General features: G+C 42.5%; 1 protein-coding gene across 2 annotated transcripts in view; it reads right to left on the reverse strand.

Moving 5' to 3' along the window:
* The window catches only part of TUSC3 (tumor suppressor candidate 3), a 282,259-nt gene that overhangs the window by 138,085 nt on the left and 120,089 nt on the right, over positions 1–24,085 (reverse strand). For both annotated transcript variants that reach the window (XM_077814571.1, XM_077814572.1), the window contains exons 3-5: positions 4,482–4,599; positions 1,465–1,605; positions 252–392 (exon numbers count right to left, since the gene is read on the reverse strand). In XM_077814571.1, coding sequence (XP_077670697.1) covers positions 252–392; positions 1,465–1,605; positions 4,482–4,599 — 400 coding nt within the window. The remainder of the gene's footprint in view (positions 1–251; positions 393–1,464; positions 1,606–4,481; positions 4,600–24,085) is intronic.

Here is a 24,085-nt window from a genome sequence, read left to right on the forward strand (position 1 = left end):
TATTATTAGCTAATGAATTTGTAAATATATACCTCCCAATTAACAATGTTTGCCACCCATCAGACTTAGCCCAGCTATTCATATTATCAGTCTATATTTAATATTGTCTCATTCTGACAAACATATTACTGTCATACTTTCTCAATTACTATGCAAGTGGCATTTACACCTTGTCATTGCATAAAAAAAATTTAAAACTAGTACAATAGTACTGAAATGTTAAAAAATATCAGTATTAAATGTTGGCATACCAGAGCCGCCATTGCCCAGCCAGTCTTGTTGTAGATGAACTCCAAGTTATTTCTTCGCAAGTACAGCAAGCCACCAACAAGTGACACTAAAAGAGCCAGTGCAATAGTGCCTGAATAGTTCGGAGGCCTGAATACCCTAATCTGCGGGGGGGGGAGAAAACGAAAGCATCAATTATTCTTCCACTTTGTGACAAACAGAAGTGATGCATTACACACACACACACACACAGTAGTAATCCGTCTACTACTGAATGCACAGTATTCTCTATGTACTTGTACAGAGAGTATGTATTGATGATAGGCAATATTGCTAACACTGTCACACAACTGGGACTCAATATATGACAGATTTGGGAGAACTCATCTCCTTTCCTTTTTCCAGCCCCCACTTAGCCCTCAGATGAGTGGAGGGCACTCGGGTCTCAGTAACTGCCTGGATCCAAGCTGGGAAGGGGAAGCACTGATGGCAGCCTTCCGAAATAGGTGGAAGTGATTAAGGGGAAAAAAGATCACCTGCACTGCATGAGTTATTGACGGGTATTCCCAGATTTAAGTGAATAAAGCTGTGGCCTAATTAAACCACATCCACTGCATCTTGTCTGTCTTCCTGCATGATAGGGACACAAGTATAGATGATAAGTAATATTGCTAGCACAAGATAAGATTTTATTTCTGAATATATTTTAAAATCTGAGAATAGTCCCTTTGCATATGACTGGACTGGGAACTTAAGCAGTATGTTTCTTTATTATTTTAGAAAGTTTTTGATTTCACCTTTAAGGAACAATTGTATATAATATTCAACTATATAAAAATAATTAAGTAAGTTTCCTCAACTTATTTGCAGATTATTATGTCTGTGCCAATATTTTGGCATAAAACACTTTTGAAACTTCAGACTTAAAAAACAAAGTAACATTGCAAATACACTTACATTTATCAACTAATTGTCACAATATTATCACTCATTTTGTGCTAGAATAAGACTGGATAAAAATGTAACTACCAAACCAAGACTGCAATGCAACATTCAAATTGCTGAAGTTACCACAGTGCGCTCAATATCACAGCTCATATTTGTATTTTAACCTATTTTTGTGGATTTCATTTGATAAATAAACATACATGAGGGGAAAAAACAGTTCTTGGTATCAGTTCCTCATAGAATAGACAGATAAGTTTGGATCTGTCTTAACTTTGTCAAATGACTTACATGAACATCCGTTCTGTCAGCTATCCATTTAGCTAGCTGCTCTGCTGCAAATCCTATTCTCTGCAGGTCGAAGGTGTCAGCTCTCTTGGGTTTACCTTTCGGAGGAAAATGCATGAATGTCGGAGCAGAGTTCATATTGAGCTACAAAAAACAGAAGGCACCACAATATTAAATAACTCAAACATGCTTTGTGCAACTGTTTGCCTTCTTCCTACCATAGACACTGGCAAGATACCATTAGTCAGAAAAATATTAGTGGCTTTCCAAAGTTTGAAATAACTATTTTCAAACATTTAAATATATTTTTCTATTACTGAAAAAGTGCTCAGAGCTAACATTCCTTCAGTTTCTTTGCTAGGGGTTTTTAGGGCACAGTAGTCATTTCATAAACCATATTTCAATTTTAAGCATTCCTTTGTTGGGTATTTTTCCTAATATGCTCATTTATGCTGTTATATAACTAGCAAAGCAGCATCTTTAAAAATATTGTTTGTATTACACAAAGTCACAAGACAAACTACATCCCAACCTTGAAAAAAACTTAAGCACATACTTAAGCACATACTTAAATGCTATGTGGATGTTAATGTGACTACTCACAGTGTGTGAAGTTATGCATACATGCAAATCTTTAGAGCACTGGGGTCTTAAATATTAATTCATCCTGTAAATGTTCCCAATATTGTCAATTTGAAAACAAACAGAAAATAGTGACAGGCCCCCCTGCTGGGCATTCTAAGTGAAAAAATGATTCCCAGCAAGATGAACAAATGCAATTTGCATTGCTTATTTGAACATGTGGTGCATGGACAGGGAAATATATTTTATTATATGAAACATCTCACAATATTTGGATTTCAGAAAATAATGCAATACATTTATCAAGTGATTTGAAATTAATTATAAAATCATTGAAAAAAATGGAAATGATTAAATATGAATGAAATTATTTGAGTTCTCTAATGACACAAGGGCAGTGACATTTTATTTACCTGCTGTGCTTGCTGCTCTCCAACAAAATCAATGTTATTAAATCACATAAATGCTTTAGTTAAACATCAAGTACAAGTTCAATGTATAATTTATGAAAAATAAACTAGATACTAAAATATTATTTTCTTCTAAATACAATATGCCCCATCCTTTAATGAACAACTGTTGAAAGAAAAATATTTGTGTGAACCGTGTTAAGAAGAATGTTGTAAAACTATTGAATTTAGTGGGATACTCAGATACAGAAATCTTCTGTCTGGTATTGTGGTAAACCCATGACAAACAGCTACAAAATGGGGGGGGAGGTAGTAATTAGTCCCAGGGGATTAAAAGGCCCCTCCCTATCCACTGAAGAGAGAGAATCAGGGGGCAATAAGGTTCAGCTGGAAAAGGGGTTGCTAGGGAACCAATTAGGGTCAGCTGACTCCATCTACTTGGGACCTTTTTAAACCCTCCCCTGGGTGGTAGGAGGGGAAGAGTGAGAGGAGTAGAGAAGTTACCAGTAGGGTGTTTACAGCAAGACACCAGACCCTTCCAGTAGGGAGGCTGCACTTGCTCCCCAGAAGAGAAGGAAAACAAGCACAAGGGACTGACTGAGGAGAGGAGTAGCAGGACCCTGTGCCACCTATAAGGATTTGCCTTGCCCTAAACCTGAGTCTCCAAGGCTAAAAAGAACTGAGCCTACTGAGGCGAATAAGGTATTTTGCCACAGTATATATTTTTTAGATTGCTGACAGCCTGGTTGCACCAGACTGTTTCTATATAATCAGAATGAAAGGTGAAATCAAATCAACTGACGTGCTTTTATGTCCTCTCTGAACCAGTACACAGCAACAGCTTAGCTATGAGTATTACAGTCAAGAATTAAATCTCCTGTGCTATTATAATTAGTTCAGATGTCCACTGTCTTGTTAATTTGCCTATATAAACTCTGATAAAACAAATAAAACCTACATGACAATATGCTCACTTGTTACTCTTGTTTTCACAGATATCCAAAATAGCTGGAGTTTTCAAAGACCATGAACAAAACACAATGTGGATATAAGCAAGTGTAAGTCCACTGATGTAAATGGAGTTTTATCTCTTTACACCAGAATGAACTGGGCCAAATGCATCTACTGAATATAAGTTGCTCCATGTGTGTGCAAAAATGCATATTTGAACTAAAAATAAAGTGCAAAATTTAGAGCATGTTATTTATATACAATGTGGTCCAACAGTTCTGTTGGAAAACCATCTAAGTTTACTGTGTATTGTTTTAAACACTGTAGATGTGCTTTTTTTGCTTCATAGTTTAATATCTCACAATTAACCAAAAGGGAGTAAAAATGGTGAGTAACTTCTGCTGCTTCTTGCTTTTATTAATTCATCTTCTAGTGCCAAGCAGGGGGCTAAGCTTCAAAGAGAAGAAAATATTTTTCTTTCTCAAATTATGATTCAAGTTGAACTTGAGCTGAGTACCCCAACCAAAAAGAAATTGCGGGACTAGCATATTTGCTAATAATTGGTTCTCCACACTGTAAAGTAACCATAGGTATTTACAACAATTCCCAAGAGTTCCAAGACTGATATTCTACAAAGATAAAAAGGGTATTAAATATTTAAAGTCTTCATGAAAGGTGATATTTGTTAAGTGCTTTTTTATGTCAGACTTCCCCATAGGTTCTCTTAACTACAAATGTGATTTTTCACTGCACTTCACATCATTTTGGAGTCCATTTGTTTTACAATGCCCAATGGAAGCAACTAATACATTAACAATGGCTTGATAAACTTGATATTACCATATTTGTTTTCGGTTGACTACATATGACATAGCAAAATTGGCCATTTTGCATTTTTGGTGTTTCTTGCTATAGCTATCTTGGGTGCATTATAGAAATTCCTGTGACTAACAGTATTCCAGACTCTCTCCCCACCAACCCCTGTAATTCTTTATTATCAAACAAAAAAAAATCACAGTACTTAAAATATGTGATATATATTAAACAATCTTAAAGACATCATTCAACACCTTTTACCTGTTGAAAAACATCTGCTCCTTCATCATAATCCACTATAGTGAAGAATAGTTTATTAGAAAAAGCAGATGAGTAGCGCCATGAGTTGGCCAGCACTTGATATTCTTCATTAGCTTGCCTGTAAGGGAAGAAGGCATAGATACCTATAATTTTTATCTGTATGTAATTGACTCCCAGTAACAATTCCATAACGAATTGTAACAACTGCAAACCAAACAGAGGGATTAACTAAAACTCCAGCAAACACATTCTCAATTCTCTACCAAAAAAGGTTTTGGCCAGTATGGCAAGGTGCTAGGGGGTTCTTGTTGTTGTTTTTGTTTTTCCAGAATTACAATTAATTTATAATGGGTGAGGTAATATTTTATTGGATCAGCTTCTTCTAGTGAGAGAAAAGCTTTCAAGCCACACCGAGCTGTTCTTCAGTTCTGGGAAAGGTACTCTGAGCGTCACAGCAAAATGGCTCAATAAAAGATGTTACATCACCCACATTGTCTCGCTAATATCCCGAGACCGACAGTTACAACTACATTGCATGCAGTTAATTTATAATAGCTATCTAAGCAACAAAACCCACATTCAAAATACGAATGAAAATGTGTTTTAACATTTTTAACATAAAAAGCTTTACAAACAGTGTCAGTTAAATGCTCCTATAGTTTATGCTGGAAAATATGGGCCCAAACCTGCAAACTGATTCTTGTAGAGACATCCTTGTGGCAATGCAGATCTAGTATCAGGATTTATATGCTCAAAACTGCTCCAAATAAGCATCAGTTCAGACTAGTAGAACACGGAGCAATATACCAAGGGTGCCCAAACTGTGGGGCGTGAGCCACATGCAGCTCTTTTACTGTTGCAGTGTGGCTCGCGTAGCTCCCTCCCCCACGCTCCACCTACCAGACTGGGGTGGGGAAGCTCAGGACTTCTGCCTTGCAGAGGGGTGGTGGGGTAGGGGCTTCTGCACAGTGGGGAGGGAGGTCTTGGGACTTCAGCTCTGTAGGGCACACCTGCGCCTCAGGGCTTCAGCACAAGTAAGGCTGAATCCCCGAGCCCCATGGGGCACCTCCAGCGGGGATGAAGCCCTGAGTCCTGGCAGGTGTGCCCCGGCTTTTGAATTTGTGAAGATTGTCATATGCAGCTTGGAGGGTCACTAAGTCTGGCCACCCCTGCTATATACCAATGCAACATTCCTCCCAGAACAAAGGATACATGGAAAGAGCTCTGCCAATACTACACTGAAAATTGTTGTGCCACGAAAGGAGTGGTTGTGTCAGATCTAAAGGGGGTGGGGTTGCCAATAACATCCTTGTTCAACATTTTTTCCTACAAAAAATATTTTAAAACCAACACACAAAGTACAGTTTTTGCAGTCTGTAGTAATTTCTGTCAGCATTAGAAAGTCACATTTTCCCTCCAGCAGGCTCCCTGCCCCCAAACCTCAAGGAAGAGCCAGAGGGAAAAATAATGCAGCATGACACTACATTAACTTTTGCATTCGCCCTCTTGGTACTCAGAAAATCACTTTAAAAGCAAGATTTGGGGGGAGAGGAGTTGAGGGGATGAGAGAGCAGCATTACCAGTGAAGAAGTTATCTGCATAGCCCTGAAGCCACACAGACTTGGGGGCAAAACAACTGTACAGTTTATTAGGGGGCATCTCAAAGTTACCGAGGGGATCTTTGTGGCAATTTCCACCCCACAGAGCTCCTTCTGTGGCTATTTATTTATATTACAGAGCCCCGTCCTTTATCTACCTGTCTTTTCAGATGGAGGGATACAGAAATAGTATGAACATATTTGTTTTTAAAACTTCTGTCTGAAGGTTGTTTTTGTAAAGCATGTTGCATGCACATTATGGCGTGGTATACAGGTATTAAAAGCAACTATTTGGCTACCCTTGCAACACTTGTCTACTTAGCACACAGCACTTCTGGAGCTGTGTGTACCAAGAGAAACAACATGCATGGTCAAATGCACCACTATAAAAATAAAAAGTGAAACTTGATCATCACTTTAAGTCAATCTCAGATGCAGTACAATGAAAACCTAACTTTTACCCTTGTCAACTATTTTTTAAAAAAGTATCTCATTTGGTAAACTAGATTTGAAAGTACAGAAAATGGTATTTCATACTGAAATAGGCTAACATGTTCATCGGCATCCTGAAGAGGGCAGTCAAGCAGCATCAAATGAATGCTGCAAATGCTTAAGTAATAACTGTAGGGCACTGTTGTGTTAAACCTGTTATATTAAAACCTTACCATTTTTATGATCAGAACAAGATGATGACAGCATTTCATCTTGATGCTATCATTCTCTTTATTCTATCCTTTCATATTTTTACAGATATTCATGTAAAATCATAATTACAAATTATAGTTATGCCCCTACTAGTTAATAATAGTTTCTTAATTTTTCCCCATCTTTGCATACTTTGCATCTTCAAATTAAACCATTTTCCAATTTATTTAATGGACATCTGTCTTTTCAGAAGAGAGCTTAGCTTCTGAGTTTTTGTTTGTTTTTATGTGTCTACTTGCATGTTTTGCAACAAAGTGGTTTTGGAATACAATTTTTAGAACTTACTGAAGGTAACTTAGCAAAGTATTCTGTAGGACTTCTCAAGAACAGCTTTTATAAAGACACTGAAAAGAGCATTCTATAAAGAGCAAAAGTGGGTAAAATTCAAATATTTGCACTTTAATATTGAAGCTAGCTCTTAATTCAAGTGGTGAGCAGGTGGCTGAAAAGATATACCTGTCTCTCTTTTGAAATCAATGGGACTACTCAGTATATGAAGTTACACATGCATGCAAGTCCTTGCAGGATCGGAGCCTAATTAAAGACAACACAGAAGTGGGCATAAAAAATAACTGAAAGGTCTGGAGAAGGAAGGATGAGACTAACAGTGATAGGTTCACACAATGTGTTACGTGGTCTAGCTATGTTCACAACCAGATATTATGTATTGTAATAAGAATGATATGATACTATCTCCATAATCCATCATGTCTCTCTACCTACTTGGATAGAAGTGATGCAATAAATTACATCTAACAGCCTTCTGAAGTGATTGGGAACTCCTATCTGGACTCTGATAAATACTAGGCAACACTGTTCCAGAAATGGTAGTTCTCTAGGGGATTGCATCTCAGGTGCAAAAAAAAAAAAAAAAAAAGAAATTTTTTTTTTTAATTGGAGTCCTACAACCGAAAAGGCTATAGATATAGTGCCATCATCTTCCAGCTAGCTGTGTGAGCTGCTATGAAGAGGTATGGGAGGAACTGTATTTGACTCTAATTGGAGACTTACTACCGAAAAGGCTATATAGTGCCATCATCTTCCAACTAGCTGTGTGAGCTGCTATGAAGAGGTATAGGAGGAACTGTATTTGATCTTGGCATGAAAGGACTGCATGATCAGACTAGAAATAGACCCTAATGCTGCTAGTTTGGCATTACTTTTTCATCAGGCTGAGCCAGAAAGGAGCATAGAGTATCTAAGAGCAGAAATAGTGTTACTGTTATTACCACCATTTAAGAGTTTAGGCAGAGGTGGTTGCACTGCAGTCCCAGCAATGACAGCAGTATTATCTACCAGTAAGAGAGGCAGAGACCAGGTTAGATGACATACTGCCATCTAAACATTCTTTACCTAGGATATTCGTATTTTGACAATAGTTATTGTTGGCAGCAGGTCGTACGAGCTGTTTCCTTTCCTGCATGACACATATTTATCATATATTAAATTATGGGTTTGATATTTCCAGAAAACCAGATTGACTAAATAAGCCAGCATCTATGCTTGGTTTTCTCTTCAGAGCCTATGAACAGCTGTAATTGCCAGCAGTTACAAGATACCATACAGCTCTTTATAAGAAGGCACATTTATTCTTAAGGTAAAAACACTACAGAGAAAATCTTACAAGCAATAATAAAAAAAAAAAAACTACACCCAAGCAAAAAGCTTACCCCCTTACAATACCCACAAGGCCTTAGCAGGGGTCAGTCTTTCAAACCCCACAAAGGCTTTTTCCCCCCTGTGGTTGCAAGTTTGTAACAACCTTAGCTCAGAACTAGCACAACCATGAATAACTCAGTCTTTCCTTTATGCAGATTGGGCCTTTTATCTTGGCCTCACATAACAAATGATCAGCAAAGGCCCGCTCCTCAGTGCATAGCTTCAAAAGGATTTTTTTTGTAACTGGAGGTGGGGAATTTGCATTCATCTCCTCCTACATATTTCCCAGGAAATCTACTTCATACATATCATCCCAAAAGTACATTCTTGTCTGGCACATTGTTCAATACTGTTTTGATCATGTAGGCCTTACATTACATTTCCCTCTTGGACAGGTTACATACAGTCCCAGCCCACAATAATACATAATATTTGCATTTAATACAATGAATTCCAAAATATATTTAAACCTAATAAGTTTTCTCAAGGATATTGCAGGAAATTGCCATATCTGTCACAAAGGGTTTTTATTAAACAGAATCAATTCAGCAAAGAATCACATTTGTATAGCTTGAGCACTATTTGGTTTTCTGAAGGTGAAAATAGGAGCAGAACTAGAGAAAATTAGGTTAGTATAATGCTCGAGTAAGGACTTGTCTCCAGTTAAGACACTACAGCAACATACCTGTAGTTCTTTGGGTTCTCCACCTCCCCAAGAGGCGATAGCTAGGTCAACAGAAGAGTTCTTCCATCAACCTAGCTCTGTCTACATAGGGATTTAGGTCATCTTAACTATGCCCCTCAGGGGATGTAGATTTTTAACGCCCTGACTGGCATAGATAAACCAATCTAATTTTCAACTGTAGAGCAAACCAAATGGAATAAAATTAAGAGAGCAAATGTACGCAGAACATTAGAAAAAAATCAGTAAGATCTATTAAGATGTGAAATGATCTGCCTAGGAAAGTGATGAAAGCATTATCACGTGGTACATTAAGTAGATTAAACAAAATACTAATAACTATACAATAGGCAACAACTTGCATTGGCAGGGGAATGGACTAACAGAAGGTCTAGAAGGTCTTTTCCATCTCTTTGTAATAAGATTTGTTCATTGCTACTCTTTACCAGTACAATTAGTTTGCTGTTTGTTACTTGAAATAATAATTTTCCTAATAATAAAAAGAAAAAAGTGTTTAAATATTTTAACTTCCTGCTTGCAACACAACAACAATTTATAACTAAGTTCTTTGGCCATGAGTCTGGGAAGATCAATAAACATATATGTAGACCCACACCTATCTTAACCAAATATGGTTAAGATGCATTGAAGTTTCTGCAACTCCATGTAGAAAATTTATCACATATATAATAAAAATACTACAAAGTGTAGAAAATTCAAACTCCATAATAGAATTTCCATACTCTTTCTACAGACTAGTCTTTGATCATCAGTGAAAGTCTGAACTCTGTCAGGTGTACTGGAATACTTAAAGCTGTCCAGTCCAGTCTAGATTTTGGTTTTCTGCCTTGAAGGGTTCCTCCTATGTAGCAAATGTTTCTTCAAGTGATTGCTCATATCAATTCTAATTAGGTGTGCGCGCGCCATGTGCACAGTCGTCGGAAAGTTTTCCCTTAGCAGCTCCTGTCGGGTCAGCTGTGGAGCCCCCCGGAGTGGCGCCTTCGTGGCGCTGCATATATGCCCCTGCTGACCCGGCCCCTCCTCAGTTCCTTCTTACCACCAGTGACTGTCGTTGGAACTGCAGTCGCTTGCTTAGCAAGTTGTAGTTTAGTTCTTAGTTAGTAGTAATAGTTAGTGTATATAGTGAGATAAGGGTTGGGAGTGGGGGCTTTTCCCCAATACCTAACCCCTGCACCTCGGCTTCTGGGCCATGCCACGAGCCCAAGGGTTCAAACACCATTTTCTGAAGGTGGAGATTTCCCCAGGTCAATCTGTTTGCCACCCAGGGCAACAGAAAGTGCCCGATGTTCTGCTCCTTTCAGAAGCATAGCACAGGCTCAACCACAGATGCATTCCTGCTACCCTGGGAAGGCCACCTGCTCTATGCCTTTCCCCTGATCCCTCTCATGCACAAGGTCCTACTCAAGGTCCATAGGAATGGGGCGGAGATAATTCTGGAAGCTCCAGCGTGGCCACTGCAACACTGTACACCGCCCTTCTGGAACTGTCGGTGGTCACCCCAATCACATTGCCACTCTTCCCTGACCTGATCACTCAGGACCACGGTCGTCTTTATCACCCCGACCTCCAATCCCTCCACCTCATGGCCTGGAAGCTTTACGGCTGAACCCCATAGAGCTTATGTGCTCGGAACAGGTAAGGAGGTCTTACTTGGCAGGAAAAAGCCCTCCACTAGAGCCACATATCTGGCAAAGTGGAAAAGGTTTAACTGCTGGTGTGACCAGCGTCATACACCCCCACTTCAGATGCCTATCCCTCTCATCCTAGAGTACCTTCTGCACCTGAAACAGCAAGGCCTGGAAGTATCATCCATAAAGGTACACCTCGCTGCTCTCTTGGCTTTCCACCTAGGAGCGTCTGGAAGCCTGTTCCTGCCTGGGACCTTAACGTGGTCCTCTCCAGACTAATGGGGCCCTCATTTGACCCACCGGTGACTTGCTCTACCTGTCATGGAAGGTAGCCTTCCTGGTCGCCATTACATCAGCAAGGAGGGTGTCTGACTTAAAGACCCTTACCTCAGACCCACCTTATACATTTTTCCACAAGGATAAGGTGCAACTCAGACCTCACCCCGCCTTTCTTCCTAAGGCCATGTCACGTTTCCATGCTGGCCAAGACATATTCCTGCCTGTTTTTTATCCTAAGGCTCATGCCAGTAGCCATGAGCAGAGGCTACACTCTGAATGTTCAGTGGGCGCTAGCATTCTACAGCGAGTGCACTAAGCTGTTCAGGAAGTCGAACCAGTTGTCCGTAGCAGAATGGATGAAAGGACTCCCAGTCTCATCTCAAAGAATATCTTCCTGGATCACGTCCTACACCCGCACGTGCTACGAGCTGGCCAACATACCAGCCCTAGCACTCTTGGCACTCCACAATGGCACAGGACTCATCGGCGGCGCTCCTGGCCCAGGTCCCGATACAAGAAATCTGCAGGGCAGCAACTTGGTCCTCGGTGCATACATTCACTTCTCATTACGCCATTATCCAGCATGACAGGGATGATGCAGCGTTCAGCATCCACCACCTAGGTAAGGCTTGGGAGTCTCCCAATTAATTGGAATCAATACGAGCAATCAATCAAAGAAGAAAAAAACGGTTACTCACCTTCTCATAACTATTGTTCTTCGAGATGTCTTGCTCATATCCATCCCAATACCCACCCTCCTATCCCTCTGTCGGAGTAGCCGACAAGAAGGAACTGAGGAGGGGCTGGGTCAGTAGGGGCATATATGCAGCGCCATGAAGGCGCCACTCCAGGGGGCTCCACAGTCAACCTGATGGGAGCTGCTAAGGGAAAACTTGCCGACCACTGTGCACGCAGTGCACACACATCTAATTGGAATCTATATGAGCAATCACTCGAAGAAGAAACATTAGCTACATATAGGAGGAACCCTTCAAGGCAGATAAGCAAAATCTAGACTGGACTGGACGGCTTTAAGCATTCCAGTACACCTGACAGAGTTCAGACTTTCACTCATGATGAAACACTAGAAGACTTTAAAAATATGAGAGTCAACTCCTACCACACAGACCTGTGACAATCATAGCCAGCAGAAGTATACCAGTTTCCTCTGCTAATGGAAATAATCCATACCTCCTTCAGAGAAGAAAAACTGACAATCTCTTTTTTAAAATGCATTAGCCTGCCCAATCCTGAAAAAGCCAGTACTTGATGCAGAAATCTCTCTTAAAACCATTCTATCTCAGACCTCCCAGTCCAAGACAAAATCTTGAGGAAAGTAGTGACAGCAAGCTTCAGTACATAGCATTTGCAAACATCCCTCCTGTATTCCATGCATTTGTCACCTCCAGACTGGATTGCTGTTACACACTATATCTGCATGTGAAGCAAGGCAGAGTCTCCAGCTCCTGTACTATGTTATAGTCCGCTTCCTCAGTGGGATGGGCTTCCACAATCACATTATCCCTCTGCTCTAATCCCTTCATTTTCTTCCAATCATTTATGGTGCCAGTTCAAAGTTTTAATCCTGCTTTTCAAGAATTTAAATAGATCAGGGTCCAGCCACACCATTAAAAAAAATTATTACAGTAGGGTCTATATATTGGGGCCCACTGCGTTAGGCACACATAGCAAGAAGTCTTATGCCCCAAAGAGCTTACAGTTTATATAGACACAGATGAAAGGTGAAGTGATTTGCCCAACATCACTCAGCAGATCAGTGAGTAGAGCCAGGACGAGAACCCAGGTATTTGGACTCCAAGGCTAGGCCTAGCCACTATACCACAGCAGCTCACCCTCACACTCTGTTGCCCCTGACCAGCACTACTCTATCTAGGGCGCTTCTTCAGTCAGCCCTCCTCCCATGCCTTCCAGGGAGAGACTCTCCTCTGCTCTGCTGAGCAGCCCTTTATATATGGCCCTCAGAGCCCTGACTGGTTGCTCCAGCGAGCCTTCCCCCTATTGGTGGGCTCAATAAGCCCTTTCCTAATTAGTGGGTTCTGCGCAGCATCCACGGTGCTCTTTTAACCCCTTCTTCTCCCTGTGTGGGGCAGCCACCCCACCACAGGCAGACTAAGGAAGAACTTTTGCTTCATGCAACAATCAATGACATTTAATGATTGTTCACCTATCAAAGTGTCATACACACAGCACAGGCAGGGGAGGACTATAAAATGTGCTTCATCAGCCGAAAGAAGTGTGGTATCACTCTGGCAATGAAATCCTCTTTGTTCTCTGCCATTTTCTTCTTTTCTCAGGTAGTGCATTTCCGCAGAACCTGGTAGAAACTGGTGAGCTAGGTCATGAGTTACTAGGGAGGGTTAACACTGCCCAGTCACACTCTTAGTCAAATCCCTAAGCATCTGCAAAAGGGGGCAGACTGTAGTCTGAGGAATTAATGTCTAAAAACAACTTTTTCCTTACTGCTTTTCTGAAGTGATTTGAGTGAGCAAAATGAATTTGAGGAATGAGACAATCAGTGTTCGGGCACAATGGAATTAGTGATTTGAAAGTTACACCTGAATAAATTGTGCACCACTGTGTGTATACAGAATTCTGCACATTTTGTTGTTTCCCTGCAGAAAAATGACTTTCTAACAGGAAAGCAAAGGGAAGCCACAAGAGCGATCACGCGCCCCTCCCCAGCAGCATGGGTGCATTATTTTGGGTGCCCCAAGCAGCTAGCAGAGAAGTAAATCATTGCCGGGGGGCAGGGCTTGGGATGCCCTGGCCCATGGTTCCTATCCTGTGTTGGGCTCAGCTGCTAGTCCTAGCAGGGCTGGGGCAAGGAGTGGCTGGGGCCGGGGCCAGGTCAGATCCACCCCCAGAAACTACCCCTAGCTGCAGGAAGCTCCGCACCCCACCCCACTTCCTGCCCCCATTGATCTTCAGCCGGGGTGGGAGAGGTTAGTGTACAGGGAGCTTCTCCTCCATCCACACAAACCCTGTGCATTTGGACCCTCCCATGCCCAGAGCTCCACGCCGAGCCTCACTCCCACGCATCCAGAACCCCACACTGAGCCCATCCACCCACCCAAAGGCCCAACCTGCTGAGCTACACCCCTGTATCCGGAGCCCCCCTTGCACCCAGACCTCCCCACCAAGACTCACCCCCTGCACCTGGAACCCCACTGATCCCCTCGCCCATCCATCTGCACCCTCACCCCTGCACCCAGCCCATACCCCACTGATCCCACACTCCCTACGTCCATGCAACCCCCATGCTACTCTCACACCCACCCCGACGAGCCCCACCCTCCCTGCACTTGGGCCACCCCAACAAGCCCCCTGCACCTGGACCCCCACCCCACTGACCCCCCCCAACCAGCTGCACCCAGATCCTCACCCCACCAAGACCTTCTCTCCCAGCACCCGAACCTCCCCACTGATCCCCCCCACACCCAGACTGCTCCTACTGAGCCTGACCCCCAGACCTCCCGCCGCTGAGCCCCAACCACCTTCACCTGGACGTCCTTGCAGAGTCCCATTCCCCCTGCATCCAGACCCCTCACTGAGCCGCCTGCACACAGATAGCCCCACACAGAAACCTCTCACCCCACACCTTGATCCCCGCACACTAAGCCCCTCCACACTTGGATCCTGCTGGGCTGAGCCTGCCTGCCCGCCCCATACCTGGATCAGGAACTAGGGCTGGATGTGCATGCAAAACTCAGTCCCTTTCACTTGCTATCTTGGTGTGCCTAGCACAGAGGGGCAGGGCCCCGGGGTGTTTCTGGGGTAGGGCCTGTCCTGCGCTCTGTCAGGGTCAGGTGCAATCTCACCACCGAGTCCATATCCTGAAGAGGATGGGGGCTGAAGGGTGATCTCTCACCTCTGTGCAGCCAGTGGCCTGTGCTCCCCACTGCCATGATGGAGCTTCCACATTTCTATATTGACAAATAAAGTATGTAGAATTTTGAAATATTGTGCACAGAATTTTTTTTTTGGCACAGAATTCCTTTAGGAACAGAAATTGCAGGGTACACTGGATTGCATACGTGTTCTTCAAGTTGTATCAAAGAGGACTGATCAGCCTGAGGATATGCTTTGATGAACTTGTGTGCCCAGATGTAGCAATTACATAAGTTAGTACAAATTGACAATTAGGAAATGCCTATAATTGATAAGGAAATCTTAAAGGTATCAGTGAAAAATCTATGGTGAGTAAGATTAAGGACAAGAAGAAGGAATTCTTTAAATATATCAGGAAAAAAGAAAGATCTAGCAATGGTATAGGTTCAATACTAAAAGAGTCTAGTAAAGTTGTCAATCATGATGTAGATAAGACAGAAGTATTAAAAGAAATCTGTTCAGTATTTGGAAAGAAGCAGGATGATGTATTCAAATATTACAGAGACAAGAAAATACATCCTATTCCCTCAGGAACTAGGGAGGATATTAAATAGCAACTATTAAACATAAGCATTTTTACACTGATAGAACCAGATGACGTGCACAGAAGAGCTATAAAAAGAATTGGAAGTCATGGAAGACGGAAGACATTCCAGAAGACTGGAAAAGGGCAAATATAATGCCAATCTATAACAAGGGAAATAAGGTCCATTCAGCCAAGTATCCTGTCTACCAACAGCGGCCAATGCCAGGTGTCCCAGAGGGAGTGGACTTAACAGGTAATCATCAAGTGATCTCTCTCCTGCCATCCATCTCCACTCTCTGACAAACAGAGGCTAGGGACACCATTCCTTGTCCACCCTGGCTAATAGCCATTAATGGACTTAACCTCCATGAATTTATCCAGTTCTCTTTTAAACCCTGTTATAGTTCTAGCCTTCACAACCTCCTCAGGCAAGGAGCTCCACAGGTTGACTGTGTGCTGAGTGAAGAAGAACTTGCTTTTATTTGTTTTCAACCTGCTGCCCATTAATTTCATTTGGTGGCCCCTAGTTCTTCTATTATGGGAACAAGTAAATAACTTTTCCTTATTCACTTTCTCCACACCACACATGATTTTATATACCTCTATCGTATCCCCCCTTAGTCTCCTCTTTTCCAAGCTGACAAGTCCTAGCCCCTTTAATCTCTCCTCATATGGGACCTGTTCCAAACCCCTAAACATTTTAGTTGCCCATTTCTGAACCTTTTCTAATGCCAGCCTATCTTTTTTGAGATGAGGGGACAGTATTCAAGATGTGGATGTACCATGGATTTATATAAGGGCAATAACATATTCTTCTTAAGCCATCAATTTGCAAACCTCTAGAAGATAATAAAGTGAAAGATAACAGTCAGCATGGATTTGTCAAGAACAAATCATGCCAAACCAACCTGATAGCTTTCTTTGACAGGGTAATAAGCCTTGTGGATGGGGGCAAAATCTTAGATGTGGTATATCTTGACTTTAGTAAAGCTTTTCATACTGTCTGCCTCACATGACCTTCTCATAAAGAGACTAGAGAAATGCAACCTAAATGGAGCTACTATAAAGTGGGTGCAAAACTAGTTGGAAAACCATTCCCAGAGTAGTTATCAGTGGGTCACAGTCATGCTGGAAGGGCATAATGAGTGGAGTCCCACAGGGATCAGTTCTCGGTCTGGTTCTGTTCAAATCTTCACAAAGATTTAGATAATAGCATAGAGAGTACACTTATAAAGTTTGCAGATGATACCAAGCTGGGAAGGGTTGGACGTGCTTTGGAGGATAGGTTTAAAATTCCAAATGATCTGAAAAAACTGGAGAAATGGTCTGAAGTAAATAGGATGAAACTCAATAAGGACAAATGCAAAGCACTCCATTTAGGAAGGAGCAATCAGTTGCACACATACAAAATGGGAAATGACTGCTTAAGAAGGAGTACTGTGGAAAGGGATCTGGGGGTCATAGTGGACCACAAGCTAAATATGAGTTAACAGTGTAACACCATTGCAAAAAGACTGAACATCATTCTGGGATGTATTAGCAGGAGTGTTGTAAGCAAGACACGAGAAGTAATTCTTCCACTCTACTCCGTGCTGGTTAGGCCTCAACAGGAGAATTTCCATTTTTGAGAGCTCATTCTTAATCTTTCCCTGTTTGCTGTAGAGGATGTTGATCAGGTGATTCCACAGTTTCTTTGAGAGTGTGTGGCACAAGCTGTCAGCATAGTCTGTGTGGTATGTAGATTGTAATGGATTTTTTACCTTCAGTCCTTTTGGTACAATGTCCATCTGTTTGCATTTGGAAAGGAAGATGATGTCTGTCTGTATCTGTACAAGTTTTTTCATGCAGTTGATAGATGTCCACTCCATACGACTAAATGCAGTGCCTTGCATAATGACAGGTTTCAGAGTAACAGCCGTGTTAGTCTGTATTCGCAAAAAGAAAAGGAGTACTTGTGGCACCTTGGAGACTAACCAATTTATTTGAGCATAAGCTTTCGTGAGCTACGGATGCATCCGATGAAGTGAGCTGTAGCGAGTAACACGGCTGTTACTCTGAAACAGGAGAATTGTGTCAGGTTCTGAGTGCTACATTTCAGGAAAGATGTGGACAAATTGGAGAAAGTCCAGAGAAGAGCAACAAAAATTATTAAAGATCTAAACAACATGACCGATGAGGGAAGATTGAAAAAACTGGGTTTCTTTAGTATGGAAAAGAGAAGACTAAGAGGGGACATGATAACCATTTTCAAGTACATAAAAGGTTGCCACAAGGAGGAGGGAGAAGAATTTTTCTTCTTAACCCTTGAGGATAGGACAAGAAGCAATGGGCTTAAATTGCAACAAGAGAGGTTTAGGTTGGACATTAGGAAAAACTTCCTAACTGTCAGGATGGTAAAGCACTGGAATAAATTGCATAGGAAGGTTGTGGAATCTCCATCATTGGAGATTTTAAAGAGCAGATTAGACAAACACCTGTCAGGAGTGGTCTAGATCAGTGTTTCCCAAACTTGGGATGCCACTTGTTCAGGGAAAGCCCCTGGTGGGCCGGGCCGGATTGTTTACCTGCCGTGTCCGCAGGTTCAGCTGATTGGAGCTCCCACTGGCTTTGGGAGGTACAGGCTGAGGGACGTACTGGCCGCCGCTTCCTGCAGCCCCCCGTGGTGAACCGCGGCCAGTGGGAGCCACGATTGGCCGAACCTGCGGAAGCAGCAAGTAAACAAGCTGGCCCAGCCCATCAGGGGCTTTCCCTGAACAAGCGGCATCCCAAGTTTGGGAAACACTGGTCTAGATAATAGATAGTCCTGCAATGGCAACATGATAATTTTTAAACTGTTTTTAAGATTTTAAATAGAAAACAGAGAAAAACTAGGGCTGGTCTATACTACTAAGTTAGATCAACTTAGCTATGTCACTCAGGGATGTGAAAAATTCACACCTCAGGAGAAATAGTAAAGCCAAACTAAGCCCAGGTGTAGACACCACTCCATAGAATTCTTCCATTGATGCAGCTACTACCTCTCAGAGAGGTGTATTTACTACAGCACCTGAAGACCCCTTTCAGTCGCTGTAGTAAGTGTCTATAGTATAGTACTGCATTTCTAGCGCTGACATATCTTTAGATGCCTTAATACTATGGTAGACATGATTGAGCAGATAGAGAAAAATACGGAGACACAGTAGATAAATCTAATGAGCACAAAGAGTGGACAGAAACAGCTTTATAATACCATAGTTTATGTGATGCAGAGAGTAGCCAATGCTACTTTTTAGAAAAAAAGAATGAATGTATAACTTTGCTAGAGATTATTAGTCATAATAGTAAAAAGTTAAATATTTCAGCATTGGTGCTACTTTATACTTGAAATATCACATTGATTTTTGGTGTGCATTCATTTTGAAAATGTTTTGATGAGTGACAGTTAACTTAAATCCTAGATAGAAGAGTATCTACAGAACATTACACATTAAGTTGCTTGAAGCAAAAATAGATTCTTCACAAAGTGTATACTGAGTAGCTAACAAAAAAGTAATTCATGCATTCAAATTCTGCACATACTTACAGTTCTCCTGCCCATTAATTAACCATTGATTTGAGAAATTTCAATTTTCTGATAATAGTTTTATGTGCCATATGATCAACTTCATTAAATTCATATTATTCCATGTGGCAGGACTGGATCTCAATTTTACACCTGCTTAAAACAATTTAACTAAAAGCAATATGTTGATTTTTTTCCTTCCAGGATTATTTTAAAGATTTACAATTGGTATATACTTAAATGCCTCGAGTGGCATATTGCAGGATGAAGTTTATAAGCATTTTTCCACCTCAGTAAACAATATAAAGTTGTAAATGAGATTATGTTTCTTAATAATGACAATGTTTATATTATTTTAAAGGCAGTACAAAAAGGCTCATACATGTACACAAAAAATAACATGAAGGAGTTAATTCCCTGCTATTTCATGTAATGAGGACTACACTGACCCTTTTAAGAGAGAACTTTGTACTTCTGCTATACCAGTGGTTCTCAAACTTTTGTACTGGTGACCCCTTTCACAAAGCAAGCCTCTGAGTGTGACCCCCCCTTATAAATTAAAAACACATTTTTATATATTTAACATAATTATAAATGCTGGAGGAAAAGCGGGGTTTGGGGTGGAGGCTGACAGCTCACGACCCCTCATGTAATAACCTCATGACCCCCTGAGGAGTCCCGACCCCCAGTTTAAGAACCCCTGTGCTATACCTTTGCCAATATTGGGGAGGAAACAAATATCACCAGATGGATTCTGATGTCCATCCCACACAAGACCTGAAGGAGTTAACGAGTCTAGGTGGGCCAATTAACCACCTAGGTTGCACCTGGAGGAGGAGCCAGGGAGTAATGAGGGCTAATTAAAGAGGAAGTTCAGCTATACAGGCTCTGGAGGTAGCTGAGAGTAAAAGAAGGGCTGCAGTCACCCTCAGAGTGAGAAAACACAAGGTACGAAGTAGCTCAGGGATACAGAAGGAAAGTTCAGGACTGTGCAAACCTTGACTGCTTATTGTAGGGTCCTGGGCTGGAACCCAGTGCAGAGGGTGGGCTTAGGGTTCCCCTACCAGTCACTGGAGAAATGGTACTGTTAAGGGGACAGTGAAAGAGAAGACTGCCTGGGACAGTGGGTCCAGAGAGACTTAGATGCACATGAAGGGGAAAGGAGTCCAGGAGAGCTGGCTGTATTTCAAGGAATCCCTGTTGAGGTTACAGGGACAAACCATCCCGATGTGTTGAAAGAATAGTAAATATGGCAGGCGACCAGCTTGGCTTAACGGGGAAATCCTAGCGGATCTTAAGCATAAAAAAGAAGCTTACAAGAAGTGGAAGGTTGGACATATGACCAGGGAAGAGTATAAAAATATTGCTCGGGCATTTAGGAATGAAATTAGGAGGGCCAAATCGCAACTGGAGCTGCAGCTAGCGAGAGGTGTTAAGAGTAACAAGAAGGGTTTCTTCAGGAATGTTGGCAACAAGAAGAAAGCCAAGGAAAGTGTGGGCCCCTTAATGAATGAGGGAGGCAACCTAGTGACAGAGGATGTGGAAAAAGCTAATGTACTCAATGCTTTTTTTGCCTCTGTCTTCACGAACAAGGTCAGCTCCCAGACTGCTGCGCTGGGCATCACAACATGGGGAATAGATGGCCAGCCCTCTGTGGAGAAAGAGGTGGTGAGGGACCATTTAGAAAAACTGGACGTGCACAAGTCCATGGGGGAGGACGAGTTGCATCCGAGAGTGCTAAAGGAACTGGCGGCTGTGATTGCAGAGCCATTGGCCATCATCTTTGAAAACTCGTGGCGAATGGGGGAAGTCCCAGATGACTGGAAAAAGGCTAATGTAGTGCCAATCTTTAAAAAAGGGAAGAAGGAGGATCCTGGGAACTACAGGCCAGTGAGCCTCACTTCAGTCCCCGGAAAAATCATGGAGCAGGTCCTCAAAGAATCAATCCTGAAGCACTTACATGAGAGGAAAATGATCAGGAACAGTCAGCATGGATTCACCAAGGGAAGGTCATGCCTGACTAATCTAATCGCCTTCTATGATGAGATTACTGGTTCTGTGGATGAAGGGAAAGCAGTGGATGTATTGTATCTTGACTTTAGCAAAGCTTTTGACACAGTCTCCCACAGTATTCTTGTCAGCAAGTTAAAGAAGTATGGGCTGGATGAATGCACTATAAGGTGGGTAGAAAGTTGGCTAGATTGTCGGGCTCAACGGGTAGTGATCAATGGCTCCATGTCTAGTTGGCAGCCGGTGTCAAGTGGAGTGCCCCAGGGGTCGGTCCTGGGGCCGGTTTTGATCAATATCTTCATAAATGATCTGGAGGATGGTGTGGATTGCATTCTCAGCAAATTTGCGGATGATACTAAACTGGGAGGAGTGGTAGATACGCTGGAGGGCAGGGATAGGATACAGAGGGACCTAGACAAATTGGAGGATTGGGCCAAAAGAAATCTGATGAGGTTCAATAAGGATAAGTGCAGGGTCCTGCACTTAGGACGGAAGAACCCAATGCACAGCTACAGACTAGGGATCGAATGGCTAGGCAGCAGTTCTGCGGAAAAGGACCTAGGTATTACAGTGGACGAGAAGCTGGATATGAGTCAACAGTGTGCCCTTGTTGTCAAGAAGGCCAATGGCATTTTGGGCTGTATAAGTAGGGGCATAGCGAGCAGATCGAGGGACGTGATCGTCCCCATTTATTTGACATTGGTGAGGCCTCATCTGGAGTACTGTGTCCAGTTTTGGGCCGCACACTACAAGAAGGATGTGGATAAATTGGAGAGAGTCCAGCGGAGGGCAACAAAAATGATTAGGGGTCTGGAACACATGACTTATGAGGAGAGGCTGAGGGAACTGGGATTGTTTAGTCTGCGGAAGAGAAGAATGAGGGGGGATTTGATATCTGCTTTCAACTACTTGAGAGGTAGTTCCAGAGGGGATGGTTCTAGACTATTCTCAGTGGTGGAAGAGGACAGGACAAGGAGTAATGGTCTCAAGTTGCAGTGGGGGAGGTTCAGGTTGGATATTAGGAAAAACTTTTTCACTAGGAGGGTGGTGAAACACTGGAATGCGTTGCCTAGGGAGGTGGTGGAATCTCCTTCCTTAGAAGTTTTTAAGGTCAGGCTTGGCAAAGCCCTGGCTGGGATGATTTAATTGGGGATGGGTCCTGCTTTTGAGCAGGGGGTTGGACTAGATGACCTCCTGAAGTCCCTTCCAACCCTGATATTCTATGATGCTATGATTCTATGATTTTCCAAGAAGGGGAAAGCCACAGTGACCTGGCCAGACGGCCAAGCCATGAAGCAGGTGCAGTTGAATCCCGAGAAAGAGAATGAGAGAGTGATGGAGTGCAACTGCATGAAGGGATGTCGGCTTGGCAGAGGTAATCCCCAGACCTGGCCAGAAGGAGGCGCTCCAGCAGTGAGTAGAGCACCCCAGGACATATAAGTAGAGTCCAAAACCCATATTAATGGATCCACTCTGGAGCTATTGGAATAAGGTGAAGGAGCCTTCCTTGACTTTGGACAAGACCTTGGGCAGGAGTGGAACTGCAGGGAAGGCGTACAACAGTCCTTTTGATGAGATTTGGTGGAAAGCATCTGTAGGAGAACCCAGGTTGTGGCCTGCTCAGGAACAAAAGAGGCAACATTTTCCGTTTGCTGTTTTTGCAAACAGGTCCACTTGGGGAGTTCCCCACTACTGGAAAATGGACTAGAAATGTCCAGGCAAAGACACCACTCATGGTGACCTGCGAACGACCTGCGAAGGCAGTCCACCAGAGTGTTTTGAACTCCCAGAATGTAAGCCACTTTCAGGGTGATGAAACTGGCAATCCAGAAATTCCAGAGGAGGATTGCATCCTGGCATTATTTTTCACTTGTCCCCGCCCCCTGTCTTGCTTGTTTAAACAGAATATGGCTGTTGTATTGTCTCTGAGCACCAACCAATTCCACTGCACTATGCAGAAGGAACGCCATGTAAGCTAAATGGATGGCCCGAAGCTAGACAGATAGATCCTGGGGTGACCAAAGTCATTGAGTCTGGTGGGAACCGAAGTGAGCTCCCAAATCTAAATCTGATGCCTCTGCAAATAGACTGAGTGATTGTTGTGGAGGGGCAAAGGGAATTCCCTCACAAATATTTTTAGATTCTATGCACCAGTCCAGGGAGGACAGGGCCTGAGATGGTACTTGAACCACCATGTCTGTTTGATGACAGGCTGGTGAATACACTGAGGCTAGCCATCCCTGTAGCTTTCTCAGGTGCAGTCTGGCATGCTGCACGATGTAAGTGCACACCACCATGTCTCTTAGATGCTTGAGGCAGTTCTGAACCATAATGACAGAGTGGACCTTCGGATCTAAAGCAATGAGTCACATTGTTTGGAACCGCCGCTCTGGCAAAAAAGCCCTGCCCTTTGTAGGGTCCAGGACTGCCCCAATGAATTCTATGACTTGAACAGGAGTCACAGTAGAGTTTTCTGTATTTAATAGAAGCCCCAGAACATCAAAAGTGGACAGAATAGTGGCTACGCTGGAAAGTACCTAGTACCTGGACAACCCTCTCACTAGCTAGTCAACCAGATAAGGGAACACATGGATTCCTGACATTCAAAGCAATGCTGCTAATACATTCATGCATTTAATGAATACGCAAGGAGCAGCTGACAGACCAAAAAGCAATACTGTGAATTCGTAGTGGGATCCATTGACCATGAATTTGAGAAAATTTCGGTGGATCTAGTCAATCACCATGTCAAAATAACAGGTTTCAGAGGAGCAGCCATGTTAGTCTGTATCCGCAAAAAGAAAAGGAGTACTTGTGGCACCTTAGAGACTAACAAATTTATTTGAGCATAAGCTTTCGTGAGCTACAGCTCACTTCATCAGATCCATGCATTGGAAAATACAGTGGGGAGATTTTATATACACAGAGAACATGAAACAATGGGTTACCATACACACTATAACGAGAGTGATCAGATAAGGTGCGCTATTACCATCAGGAGAGAAAAAAAAAACCCTTTTGTAGTGATAATCAAGGTGGGCCATTT

This window comes from Eretmochelys imbricata, chromosome 4 (genome assembly GCF_965152235.1).
Source record: "Eretmochelys imbricata isolate rEreImb1 chromosome 4, rEreImb1.hap1, whole genome shotgun sequence".
In the NCBI taxonomy this organism is placed as follows: domain Eukaryota; kingdom Metazoa; phylum Chordata; order Testudines; family Cheloniidae; genus Eretmochelys; species Eretmochelys imbricata.